This window comes from Pongo abelii, chromosome 13 (assembly GCF_028885655.2).
Source record: "Pongo abelii isolate AG06213 chromosome 13, NHGRI_mPonAbe1-v2.0_pri, whole genome shotgun sequence".
NCBI classification, from domain to species: domain Eukaryota; kingdom Metazoa; phylum Chordata; class Mammalia; order Primates; family Hominidae; genus Pongo; species Pongo abelii.
The window spans coordinates 60,728,478-60,742,399 of record NC_071998.2 but is presented as its reverse complement, the minus strand read 5'-3'; the positions used below and the strand labels follow the sequence as shown (position 1 = coordinate 60,742,399).

Here is a 13,922-nt window from a genome sequence, read left to right as displayed (position 1 = left end):
TCATGCCTGGCAAATTTTTAATTTTTTGTAGAAACAGAGTCTTGCTATGTTGCCTAGGCTGGTCTCAAACTCCTGGGCATGATTCTCCTGCCTTGGCCTCCTAAAGTGCTGGGATTATAGGCATGAGCCACTGCTCTCGGCCTTATTTCCAGTTTTTAGCTATTACAAAGACAGCTGTTACACATTTGTGTACTAGTCTTTCATAGACATATCCTTTCATTTCATATGTCAGGTATATGTTTAGCTCTTAAACTCCCAAATGATTTTCCACAGTGATTACATACATTTTAAATTCCCCCCAGCGGCGTATGACAGTTCCAGTTGCTCCAAATTCTCAGCAATTTAGTATGATCAGTCTTTTAAAATTTTAGCAATTCTAGTGAGTCTATGGTTTAACTCATGCCTTTAATATAAACTTCCCTACTGACTAATAAGGTTGGACATCTTTCTTTTTTATATATGTACTTTTTCTTTTCTACCCAAGACCAGTAAAGTCAGGTTTGGCATCTTTTCACGTGCTTATTTACTATTCATATACTTCCTTTAGTATGGTGAAGTTCTTTGCCCATTTTTTCACTGGGTTGGTCTTCTTTGTATTGATAGTTGAAATTATTTTTACAGCATCCATCAGGGGTCAGCAAACTTTAAAGGCCAATAAGGAAATTAAGCTTTGAGGGTCATATAAAGTCTGTCACATTATACACACACACACATACACACACACACTCTTCTCTCTTTAAAAAATATGAAAACTATTCTTAGCTCACAGGGACTTTACAAAAACAAGAGCTTGGGCTAGATTTGGCCCACAGGCATAATCCTCTTGGTCTAGATACAAGTCCTCTCTGAGGTGTACTGCAAATATATTCTCCCAGTTTGTAGCTCGCCTTTTTGTAACGACATCTACCGAAAACAAAAGTTGTTCATTTTGATGAATGCAATGATTCTTTTTCTCTTATAATTTGTGCTTTTTCTATTTTATCTAAGAAATCCTTGCCAAAACCAAGGTAACTAAGATTTTCTCTTACATTTTCTTCAAGAAGTTTTATAATTTTAGCTCTTAAAGTCTGTGACTTATTTGTATATGATACGAGGTAAGGGTATAGTTCATTTTTTACATATGACTATGCAATTGTTCCAGCACTATTTGTTACAAAGATTACTCTTTCCCCATTGAAATCCCTGGGCATCTTTGTCAAAAAAAAAAAAAAAAAAAACCAACTGACCATAAATATGTGGATGTATTTCTAGAGTATTCTGTTCCATTGATCCATATATATCTACTTTTATACAGATACAATGTCTTGATTGTTGCAACGTCATAATACATTTTAAAATTAGTGGGAGTCCTGCAACTCATTTTTCAAAGTTGTTTTTGCCCTTCTAAGTCCATTGCATTTTAGAATAAGTCAATGTCTATAATCTGGCTGGGAATTTTATTGAATTTATAGATTTGGAAGAGAAATGACATTTTAAGAAATCCTGAATTTTTGATCCATGAACACAAAGTATTTAATTTCTCTCAGCAAAGTTTTCTCTCATCAAAGTTTTGTAGTTTTCAGGATACAAGTCTTTTAAATATATCCCTAATATTTTTTTCCTTTCTTTTTTTGGGACAGTCTTACTCTGTCACCCAGGCTGGAGTGCAGTGACATGATCTCGGCTCACTGCAACCTCTGCCTTCTGGGTTCAAGTGATCCTCTTGTCTCAGCCTGAGTAGCTGGGATTACAGGCACGTGCCACCATGCCCAGCTAATTTTTGTATTTTTAGTAGAGACAGGGTTTTGCCATGTTGGCCAGGCTGATCTCAAACTCCTGACCTCTGATTATCTGGCCACCTCGGCCTCCCAAAGCCTTTCTTTTTAATGACAGGGTTTTATCCCCTCATCCAGGAGGCTGAAGCGCAGGGGTGAAATCACAGCTCGTGGCAGCCTTGACCTTCCGAGCTCAAGCCATCCTCCAGCCTTGGCCTCCCAAAGTGCTAGGATTATAGGTATGAGCCACCATGCCCAGCCAGGTATTTCATTTTTGATGCTATTGTAAATAGTACTGTTTTAAAATGGCAATTGCCAATTGTTCATTGTTTGTAGGTGGGGCCGCAATGAATTTCTATATATTGAACTTATCTCCTACAACCTTGCTAAATTTTCACTGATGGTTCTAGTAGCATTTTGGTAGATTCCTTAAGACTTTCCAGAGAGATGATCGTGTTTGGAGGTTTTTTTTTACATTTAATACATTTAATTTTTCTAGCCTTACTGCACTGACTAGAACACTTCCAGTACAATGTGGACTAGAAGTGGTGAGGGTGGGCATTTTCCTCGTCCCCAATCGTAAGGGGACAGTTTACAGTTTTCCACCAAGATTGATATAAGCTGTTGGTTTTCAGATATCCTTTATCAGAATGATGAAGTCTCCTTCGATTCCCAGTTGCAAAAAGTTTTTATAATGAAGGGATGCTGAATTTTGACATTTTTTCTGTATATATTGAAAAGATCATCTAGTTTTTCAGTTTCAGTCTGTTAATATGGTAAATTATATTGATGAATATCCAAATATTAAACCAACCTTATATATCTGAGATAAAACTTAATTGGTTACAATGTATTACTTTTTATATATTTTTGGATTTGACCTGCTAACATTATATGAAGAATTTTTGGGTCTATGTTCATGATAGGTATTAGTCTGTAGTTCTCTTTAGTATCAGGTAATGCTGGCCTCATATAATGCTTCAAGAAGTATTCCCTCCTCTTCACCTTCTGGAAAATCTTAAATAGAACTGGTATTAATTCTTTTTTTTTTTTTTGAGACAGGGTCTCACTCTGTCACCCAGGCTGAAGTACAGTAGTCCAATCACACCTTAGTGTGGCCTGGACCTCCCAGGCTCAAGTGAGCCTTCCACCTCAGCCTCCTGAGTAGCTAGCTGAGATTACAGGTGCATTCCTTCATGCCTGGATAATTTTTATATTTTTTGTAGAGACAGGGTTTTGCCACGTTGCCCAGACTGGTCTTGAACTCCTGACTCAAGGGCTCCACCTGCCTCTGCCTCCCAAAGTGCTGGGATTACAGTGTGAGCCACTACACTCAGCCGGGATTAATTATTTTATAAATGCTTGGTAGAATTAACCAGTGAAGATTTTGGGACTGAAGTTCTCTTAGTGGTAAAGTTTTTAATGAGAAATTCAATTTTTAAAATAAATATAAGGTTAGTCTAGTTACCTATTATCTTCTCGAGTGACCTTTGGTAGTTTTGTGTTTTTTAAGAAATGTGTCCATTTCATCAAAGTTGTCAAATTTATTGGCAGGAGGTTTTTAATCATATTCTCTTAATGTCCTTTAATGTCTATAGGATCTGTAGTGTTATTCTGTCATGCTACCTGCATTGTGATGTGAAAACTCTTCCCAAGCAGTAAGATGAGGCAATCATAGGGCTCACTTTGTTTTCTACCCCTTCTCTCAAGGATCACTGTCCCGTGCTGCGTGTTGTCCAATGTCTGAAAACCTCTATTTGACATACTCACATCTTTTAGTGGTTTCCAGTGAGACAGTAAATACGGTTCCTGTTACTTCATCATCGCCAAGAATGGAAGCTTTACTTTTTATAATGAAAAATTTCAAACATATACAAAAATAGAGAGAATGGTATAAACTTTCACATACCTATTATCCAGCTTCAACAATTATCAACTTATAACCAATATTGTTTCATGTATACTCCCTTCCTAAATGGCCCTCTCTCTGGAATATTTTGAAGCAGTCCCAGACAGCCTATCATTTCCTTCATAAATATTGTGGCAATGTATCTTTAAAAGACAAAGACTTAAAAAAAAAAACCCATAACCATAATACCACTATCAAACCTAAAAATATTATCAATAAATTCTATTATCAAGTACTGAGTCAGTATTCAAATCTCCCTGTTTTTTTCTACCTTTTAAAAGTAGTTGATTTGCTTAAATCAGAATCAAAATAAGGTGTACACATTATATGTGGTTAATACATTTCTTAAGTCCTTTTAAACTTTTAGGTTTCCCCTTCCACTCTTCCTTGAAAGTATTTTAGAAACTGTACTGTCTAATAAAATAGAAACCAGTCACGTGTGGCTATAAAGCACTAAAATGTGGCTAAAGTGACTAAGAAACTGAATTTTAAATTTGAATTTAAATTTAAAATTAAAAACTGATACTTGTTCCTAGCTATTGGAAAATGGAACAGCTTGGGTATGTGAACCTAACTTTTTCAACTATCAGTTTTAGAAAATCAAAATACAGATCAAGTATTTCTGATGAAAATTTACTATCTGACCTGAGATGTGTTTTAAGTATAAAGTATTTTGAAGACTATGAGATACAAAATAGCTTATTAGTAAATTTTCAATATTGCTTATAAGTTGAAATGATAATATTTTGGATATACTGGGTAAAATATATTATTGTAATTCATTTAACCCATTTCTTTTTGCTTTTTAAAATCTGGCTACTACAAAGTTACATGTAGGCTGGGTGTAGTGGCTCACACCTATAAACCCAGCCTTTGGGAGGCTGAGGTGGGTGGATAACCTGAGGTCAGGAGTTTGAGACCAGCCTGGCCAACAAAGTGAAACCCCATCTCTACCAAAAATACAAAAAAATTAGCAGGGCATGGTGCTATGCCTGTAGTCCCAGCTACTTGGGAGACTGAGGCAGGAAAATCGCCTGAACCCAGAAGGCGGAGGTTGCAGTGAGCTGAGACTGCACTCCAGCCAGGGTGACAGAGTGGAAGACTCTGTCTCGGAAAAAAAAAAAAAAAAAAGAAAGTTACATGTAGAGCTTACACTGTATTTCTACTGGACAGTGCTGGAGTAAATTATTTATCCTACAGAGTTCCTTATATTCTAGGTTTTGCTGACTGTATTCCTCAGTGCCATTTAATATATTTCTTCCTGTCCTGAATTCATTGTAACCTGGTAGTTTTAGACCACTGGTTCTCAACTGGGGGTACTTTTGCTCCCCAGGGGGCAAATGTCTGGAGACATTTTTGATTGTAACAACTGGGGTGAAGTATGTGTGTGTGCACTATTGACATCTAACAGGCAGAGGCTAGGAATACTGCTAAACATTCTAAAAAGCACAAAAAAATTTATCCACTCTAAAATGTCAATAATGCTGAGGTGAGAAACCCTGTTTTAGCGACTTAGATTGCAATTTGATTTTTTAAATAAGACCATTTGATATGGTTTGGCTCTTTGTCTCAACCCAAATCTCATGTTGAACCGTAATCCCCAACGTTGGGGAAAGAATCTAGTGGGAGGTGATTGGCTCATGAGGGTGGATTTCCTCCTTGCTGATCTCATGATATTGAGTTCTCACAAGATCTGGTCGTTTAAAAGTGTGCAGCACTTCCCCCCTTCTCTCTCTCTCGCCGCCATGGTAAGACATGCCTGATTCCTCTTACCTTGCCTATGATTTTAAGTTTCCTGAGGCCTCCCAGCCATGCACCTTGTACAGCCTGAAGAACTGTGATTCAATTAAACCCTTTCTTTATAAATTACCCAGTCTCAGGTAGTTCTTTATAGAAGTGTGAGAATGTACTAATACAGAAAATTGATACAAGAGAAGTGGGGGCATTGCTATAAAGATACCTGAAAATGTGGAAACAACTTTGGAACTGGGTAATAAGCAGAGGTTGGAACAGTTTGGAGGGCTCAGAAGAAGACAGGAAGATGAGGGAAAGTTTGGAACTTCAAGACTTGTTGAGCGGTTGTGACCAAAATGCTGACAAGGATATGGACAGTGAAGTCCAGGTTGAGGTGGTCTCAGATGGAGATGAGGAACTTATTGGAAACTCAAGTAAAGGTCACTCTTGCTATGTTTTAGCAGAGACTGGCAGCACTGTGCCTCTGCTCAAGAGATCTGTGGAACTCTGAACTTGAGAGAGACGATTTAGGGCATCCAGTGGAAGAAATTTCTAAGCAGCAAAGCATTCAAGATGGGGCCTGGCTGCTTCTAACAGCCTATGCTCATTTGCATAAACAAAAATGACCTGAAACTATAACTTTCAAAGGAAAGCAGAGCATGAAAGTCTGGAAAACTTGCAGCCCAACCATGCAGTAGAAAAGAAAAACCCATTTCCCGGAGAAGGAATTCAAGGCTGCAGAAACTTGCAGAAGTAAAGAAGAGCCAAATGTTAACAGCCAAGACAATGGGGAAAATGCCTCCAGGGCATGTCAGAAGCAGCCCCTCCCATCACAGGCCTGGCGGTCTAGGAGGGAAAACTTGTTTCTTGGGCCAGGTCCAGGGCCCTGCTGCTCTGTGCAGCCTTAGGGCATGGTGCCCTACATCCTAGTCACTCCAGGTGTGGCTAAAAGGGGCCAAGATATGGCTCAGGCCATTACTTCAGGGGGTGCAAGTCCCAAGCCTTGGTAGTTTCCACAAGGTACTGGTCCTGTGGGTGTGCAGAAGGCAAGAGTTGAGGTTTGGGGGAGACTCTGCTTAGGTTTCAAAGGATGTATGGAAATGCCTGGATGTCTAGGCAGAAGTCTGCTGCAGGGGCTAAGCCCTCATGGAGAACCTCTACTAGGGCAGTATGGAAGGGAAATGTGGGGTTGCAGCCCCCACACAGAGTCCCCACTGGGGCACTGCCTAGTGGAGCTGTGAGAAGAGGGCCACTGTCCTCCAGACTCCAGAATGGTAGATCCACTGACAGCTTGCACCGTATGCCAAGAAAAGCTGCAGGCATTCAATGTCAGCCCATGAAAGCAGCTGTGGGGGCTGTACCCTGCACAGCCACAGGGGTGCAGCTGCCCAAAGCCTTGGGAGCCCACTCCTTGTATCAGTGTGGCCTTGATGTGAGACATGGAGTCAAAGACTTCTTTGGGGCATTAAGACTTAAATGTTTGCCCTGCAGGGTTTCAGACATGTGTGGGGCCTGTAGTTCCTTCGTTTTGGCTTATTTCTCCCTTTTTGAAAGGGGGTATTTACCCAATGCCTGCGCCCCCATTATATCTTGGAAGTAACTAGCTTGTTTTTGATTTTACAAGTTCGTAGGTGGAAAGGGCTTGCCTTGTCTCAGGTTCAACTTGTACTTAGACTTGAGTTAATGCTAGAATGAGTTAAGACTTTGGGGGACTGCTGGGAGGGCATGATTGTGTTCTGAAATATGAAAAGGACACAAGATTTCGGAAGGGCCAGGGGCAGAATGATATGGTTAGCTCTGTGTCCCCGGCCAAATCAAATGCTGAATTGTAATTCCCAATGTGGAGGGAGGATCTTGGTGGGAGGTGACTGGATAATGGGGGCGGATTCCCCTTGTAGTTCTTGTGATAGTGAGTTCTCACAAGATCCGGTTGTTTAAAAGTGTGTAGCATTTCCCCCTCATCCTCTCTCCTACTCTGCCATGGTAAGACGTGCTTGCTTCCCCTTCACCTTACACCGTAATTGTTAACTTTCCTAAGGTCTTCCAGCCACGCTTCCTATACAGCCTGTGGAACAGAGTCAACTAAACCTCTTCATAAACTACCCAGTCTCAGGTAGTTCTTTTTAGCAGTGTGAGAAGAGATACCCTATTCCACAGTGGTGGTGTGTCCTTTCATTAGGATACATGTAAATATCTGGCTATCTTTTTGTGATGCTGGAAACCAATGTAATCCGATTCATTAGCAGCTGCAAAGTAGTAACAGCCTAATTCCTTTATTGTTTATAAATTACTTCTTTAAAGATAAACTTCTCTTCATCATGTATTTGTTATTTTCAGGATAAATGCAAAATTCTCTATTTAACCATTTTTCAAAGTCACAAGCCATTTCCCCAGTATCCTCCAAAGTGACCAATATTATTTTATTTTAGCATCATTATAAACTCGTGCATTTAGACATATTTTTAGGATAAATGCAAAATTTTCTAACCATTTTTCAAAGTCACAAGCCAGTTCCCCAGTATCCTCCAAAGTGACCAATATTATTTTATTTTAACATCATTATAAACTTGTGCATTTAGACATTTTTGATAAGTTTTCATCTATTATCTCTTCATGTATGGCGGGTAAATGATTCTTCATGTAGGCTCCTGGGTCCTGTTGATAACCAAGTCATCTCTGATAATTTCTTTGACTTTTGTTACGACAAGATGATCATGGCTAATCTTATATAAACATTTCCTTTCCTGGACCTGAAATCAGCCATTTCTCCAATGGGCCACTTTAGTGGAAAATAGTATTTAGAAGTCATAATCTAGGTCTTTTTAGTAGACAAAGCTAGGAAATGTTTGTTTTTTTGAGAAAATACATTGTGAGTTCATTCTGATATTTACATTCAAATTAAATGCTTTAAGGCTTTATTACTTATCTTCTTTTATATCTAAATCCCTTTTCTCTTATGCTGAAAAACTGTAATTACATTAACGTAACTACTTGTTTGCTTTACTCTATAATATTTTCAGAATAACATTACAAATATTAACATTATGATTACTGAAAACAGTACATGATTTTTTTTGCAATTTTTTTTTGCCCTTAGAATCATTACAGTGTTTTATAGTCATTTGGAATAATTTTTCTCTGTTAGGCTATGTTGCTAACTCAAAACAAAGTTAGATGCATTTGTTTCATTGTGCTTTTACTAAGCTTGTATTTTTGGAAAATTTCATTTAGTTTTGCTGGCAGATGGTTCCAAAGTGGAAAAAATATAAGATCTATTTAGATGAATGTAGCTTTTAACCTTGTCTTTTCCTACCCCCGGCTGGAAAAAAAAAAAAAAAAAGATTCTGGTTTATCATTGTAATTTTTAAATAAGCCAACATAAGGGCATAGTAATCACTTTCCCTGATCCTTTCTTTGATAATAACATACTATAAAGTTTCCTCTCCTTTCTTTTTTGACCTAAGAATATATATATCACTGCATAGAAACATATTGAGATATTTAAGCTTTTAAAAATTTGTATTTCCATTTGCCTGGTACACCTTTGCTCATCCATTTACGTAAGTTTTCATGAGGTATAATTTACATACCATAAAATTCGCTCATTTGAAGTATACAATTCAATGACTGTTAGTAAATTTACACAGCTATGTAAACATCACCACAGTCCAATTTTACATTTCCATCACCCAAAAAGATCCCTTGCAGCCATCCATCCTTTTATTTTAAAGCTTTCTCAATCTCTTTCTTTTAGATGTACCTCTCACATTCTGCACAGTGTTGGAATTTACTTCCAAAAAATATTTTAATAGGTGAATTATATCGATTTGCATTTAATAATATGACTGATGTTTGACCTTAGCTCTGCCCCTGTTTTATGTCATATTTGTTTTTATGTCTCTTATATCTGTAAATAAAATATCTAGTCTTTAGTTATGTGATTTTCTTGCCCTGCCAGTCTCTTGTCTTTGTGTATCTTTTTGGTATTTAGGAAGGCTTTTATTTTTATTCTGAAGCTTATTATTATGCAAATATATAATATCCTTATGTCCTTAATAGTTTTGGGGGATACTATCTATTGGCTCCCTACTATATATAAATAATTTTGAATATCTCCCTTATTTTCCTCTCCCAAAACATCTAATATGAAGTAATAACTTTTTATTTCCTGAAAATACCTATAGGACAATCAGTTAATATATTCTATTTTACTTGCATTATCTCCCTTCTTGCATTTTCAGAGAAATGTGCTTTAGTTACATTGTCAGACTTATAACCATAGAATATATATTTTATGATCTCCTTTATCATGTAGCTCTAGTTCTCTTCAGTAAGAAGTTTTGTTCTGCAAAGGAGTTTCAGTTAGTTTGAGAGTTCACAGGGCTAGATAACCCCAGCACTATCCAACCTTTCTGAAGTCTATAAAGTTGCCTCCCAGTTTTAGCTGCTCTCAAATTGATCTCTAAGCGTTCTACAACTCATGAGACCTTTAGAAATGATCAGGATGCTGGCAGTCTGATATTTGGATTCTCTGAGCCCTCCCTTGCTGATACCATGCTAGTCTTGATGCTGCTGCTGATTTATTTTACCCACTTGTATTCTGGAGTTCACAGGTGTTGTATAATAAAGAATTTGACTGGGCTTTGTTGCTGGTTCCTCCAAAGTTCTTGGAATTGAGCAATAGGAAAGTCTGTATTACTCATGAGCCCCTTAGATCACTCCTGAGTTAATGCTAAGAATATGACTCAGGATGGGGATAGAAAATGCCACAAAGATCAACTGTATGATTTGAGCAATACACATGTCTTTGAGCCACATGATTTCAGCCCAACTTCCCAAACTCCAGGGAAGAGGGGTGATGATCAAGCTCAACCACATGGCCAATGATTCAATCAACCATGTCTATATAATGAAACCCCAATAAGAAACCTGAGTACTGAAGCTTGGTAGGGCCTACTGGTTGGTGAACCAGGAGATGTGTGAGGAGGGTGATGTACCCTAATTGCACAAGAAAAGAGTAAAGAAACTTTTGAGTTTAGGACCCTCCAAGATGTCGGTTGTCCTGTGTCTCTTAATTTTGCTAGTCCTGATTGTATCTTTTATAATAAAATTATAATCGCTAAGAATAGTGCTTTCTCGAATTCTGAGTTGTTTTATCAAATTATTGAACCTGAGTGGGGGTCATAGGAACTCTTGAATTTGTAGCTAGTTGGTCAGAAATACAAGTGACCTGGAGATCCCTAAACTTGAAAACGGTGTCTGAAGTAAGGGTGGTCTTTTTGGGAACCGAGCCCCTATGGTATACAGTTTGACAGTGACTCAGGATGGTTAGCGTCAGAATAGTACTGCAGTACGCCCACATGGATACCTTGAAACTTAGTTTTGTTATACGTGTTGTCTATAGGTTTGTTGTTATATTATTCTAGCTGCTCTTCTATTTTTGGGAAGAGATTTTGGAGATTCAAAAACTATGCCACTGCCACTACCATCTTATTGCCAGCTCTCCTTCAGGTTTTAAGTTAATATGGTATATCACATGTTCTCCCCTCCACCCAGTATTTCTGTGTTTATCATTTCACAGTCAGATATTAACAAAAGATTAAATTGCTGAAGTTACTCAACCAGTCTTAAGTATTTTAAGTATTGCTTCCTCATCAACATGATGCATTAAATTTGTAAGTTAAATAGCATAAAACAACAAACTATATATTGCTAGTGATGACAAATGATATATATTTTCAAACCAGTCTGAGGTTAGAACCTCAAAATAAAAAGTAAAGGCAAAAATTTTACCTCTGTAAGACGGAGTTGTGAAGATGCGGCCATATAATCTGATTCTAATTTGTTCTTCTCAGAGATCACTGTAGTATTTTGGAGAATTAAATCTACTTTTTGTATATGCAAAGAAGTACAAATCTAGGAACAAAAACCCCTAAGAGTTAATTTTTATGTTACCTGTTTTAGAACTAAAAAATGTATAGTTTTTTAAAACAGAAGTATAAACCATGAAAAAATAATTTTCCTATTGTGCCTGACATCTCTCTCAAACAGTTCTTGTAACAATTTTTTAGAAAGTGTTTTCCTTTGTTTTTAAGAGAGTTATCTGGAATAAACACATTTAGCTTAATGAGTGCTTTTATCCTCTTTATTACCTCTATAAAGAAAATGTCAAGCAACTAAGCAAGCTGAAACTGATGATAAAGATCTCTTGCTTATATAACTAAAATGTCAAAAACCTTAATCAAAACCTTCCCTCCCTCTAAAGATTTTACTATCTTATCTACCCGCTATTTTCTTTAAAAAATGACTAAAATTAAAACAATACCTTACCTTTATTAGGTTTGTTAATTCGGTAACAAGTTTTGCTTTTTGAACATTTATTTCTTTGATTTTGGTACTTGCTTTTCGCTCTTCCTCTTCAAGGTTGCAAGTATCTTGTTCCATCAGCTTTAAACTGTATGACACATATAATAATGAAGAAATCAGGGTTAAACACAAGAATTGAGCCCAAATTCTTAGGTTTCCCCGCCCAGTTTTCTGGGATATATTTAGCAATACTATATATATTGCTATATATAAACTGCTAGCTCCTAGATTAAACAATCATTTTGTGTGATCAGTCAGGATTGAAAAATATTTGTTGATATATATTATGTGCTCCAGCATAGTCCAGGTAATGCCTGTGTTAATAGTTTAGGATCTCGAATCAGAAAAATGGCTTTGTTTCCTCTTTGCCATTCACTAATGAGCAGTTTAACTCTGGCCAAGTTACTCTTCTGAGCCTCGGTTTCCTCATATATAAATTATAGATAATAACAATACTTCCTCCATAGGGCTGTGGTGAAGCTTAAAAAAGGTAATACATTGTTTCCTTATGTATGGAGCAGGGGTAACACATGTTAACATGCTAAATATAGTGCCTGGCCCATAACCGATCAATCAATATAAGTTGTTTCTGTTGCTATTGTTTATAAAACAGTCGCTTCCCTTAAGGAGCTTAAGTGGGGAGAGTTAATAGCAAAAAACAGAAACAAACAAACAAAAAACACAATACAATAATCCTAAAAGTTAATAGTATGTTCTCAATTTTAAAGATGAAGAAACTAAGGCTCAGGTAAGTGAAGTAAATTGCCTAAAATCACAGATATTGAGTGTTAAGATGTGTTTGGTACCAAAGTCCATGTTCTTTCCACTACACCATGTTGTCTCCAAGAGAAAAGAAGAAAGGATGGAAGCAACAATAAACAAATTCAGCGGGTGCTGTAGAGAGTGGCCAGAATGGTACAAGGAAGGGTATGTTGGGGAGGGGAGGGAGATAAGTTGGAATGGGTAGAGCGAAACAACATTTTGAATATTCATAAAAGCTTGCCTAAAGGAGAGTAGTGTTTAATTAAATTTCATGTAGTAACTGTAGAAAGCCATAATTTTTTTTTTTTTTTGAGATAGGAGCCTTATTCTTTTGCCTAGGCTGGAGTGCAGCAGCACAATCTCAGCTCACTGCAACTTCTGCTTCCCAGCTCAAGCAATTCTCCTGCCTCAGCCTCCCGAGTAGCTGGGATTACAGGCGCCCATCACCATGCCCGGATAATTTTTGTAGTTTTAGTAGAGACAGGGTTTCACCATGTTGGCCAGGCTGGTCTCAAACTCCTGACCTCAAGTGATCCACCCGCCTCGGCCTCCCAAAGTGCTGGGATTACAGGCGTGAGCCACCGCACCCGGCCTCATAATGAATATTCTTGAATGGGGTAGGAATATGCAAAGAAAATAAATTTTGCAACAGTCTTTTGGATGAATTAAATACAGACGTGACTAGTCAGGCAGAGACCACTAACTAGGTCACCACTGCAGTAGTCCAAAGTGAATAGAAGTAGGAGATAGTGGGCTAGTAACACGTATGAAAAGTCATCTCACTGTGAAAAATCAACATTACTTTATGAGGAGAAAGTTTAGTTTTAGACAATGGGTTCAATACAGCAATTGTGCAATAAAGGTTGAGCGTTTTGCAGAAGACTGACTAGGAATGAAGGAAAGGGTTAAAAGTTTAAAAAAAGGTTTAAAGTTGAAACAAATTCTAGGAAGCTAGACTAAATAGATATATCTTGCTTTAAACAACCAAGGCACATTACCAATTTTAAAAATAGAAGTTAATGCAATTGTTTGCTTTAAAAAAACATAAACAACAAAGAACAAATCTTCCTAATACATTTCAAATATGATTCAATTTATAAATGTGTTTAGGAATACAAACTATATTAAGTCAAGGTAGATATACCTTATTCAAGACAATGAGCTGTTAGTTATTATTAAAGATTATGTCACTAATATCTATCTTTAGTCGATAGACGAGAAGTCAGAACAACAACAACAAAAAGCTGTGGGCTGTGTTATGGTAGAATATGGAAAAAACCTTGAAACTGGAAACCGTGTGCCTTTTCCCCAGACTTGATACCCTAATAGCTTTTATCCTACCTTACATATTCTGGTTTCTACAAAAGATCTAAATTCAAAATAAAAGTTACAATCGT

General features: G+C 37.3%; 1 protein-coding gene across 5 annotated transcripts in view; it reads right to left on the bottom strand.

The window, feature by feature from the left end:
* The window catches only part of SMC5 (structural maintenance of chromosomes 5), a 95,706-nt gene that overhangs the window by 18,838 nt on the left and 62,946 nt on the right, over positions 1 to 13,922 (bottom strand). For all 5 annotated transcript variants that reach the window (XM_024252589.3, XM_024252591.3, XM_024252590.3 and 2 more), the window contains exons 16-17: positions 11,728 to 11,851; positions 11,191 to 11,313 (exon numbers count right to left, since the gene is read on the bottom strand). In XM_024252589.3, coding sequence (XP_024108357.2) covers positions 11,191 to 11,313; positions 11,728 to 11,851 — 247 coding nt within the window. The remainder of the gene's footprint in view (positions 1 to 11,190; positions 11,314 to 11,727; positions 11,852 to 13,922) is intronic.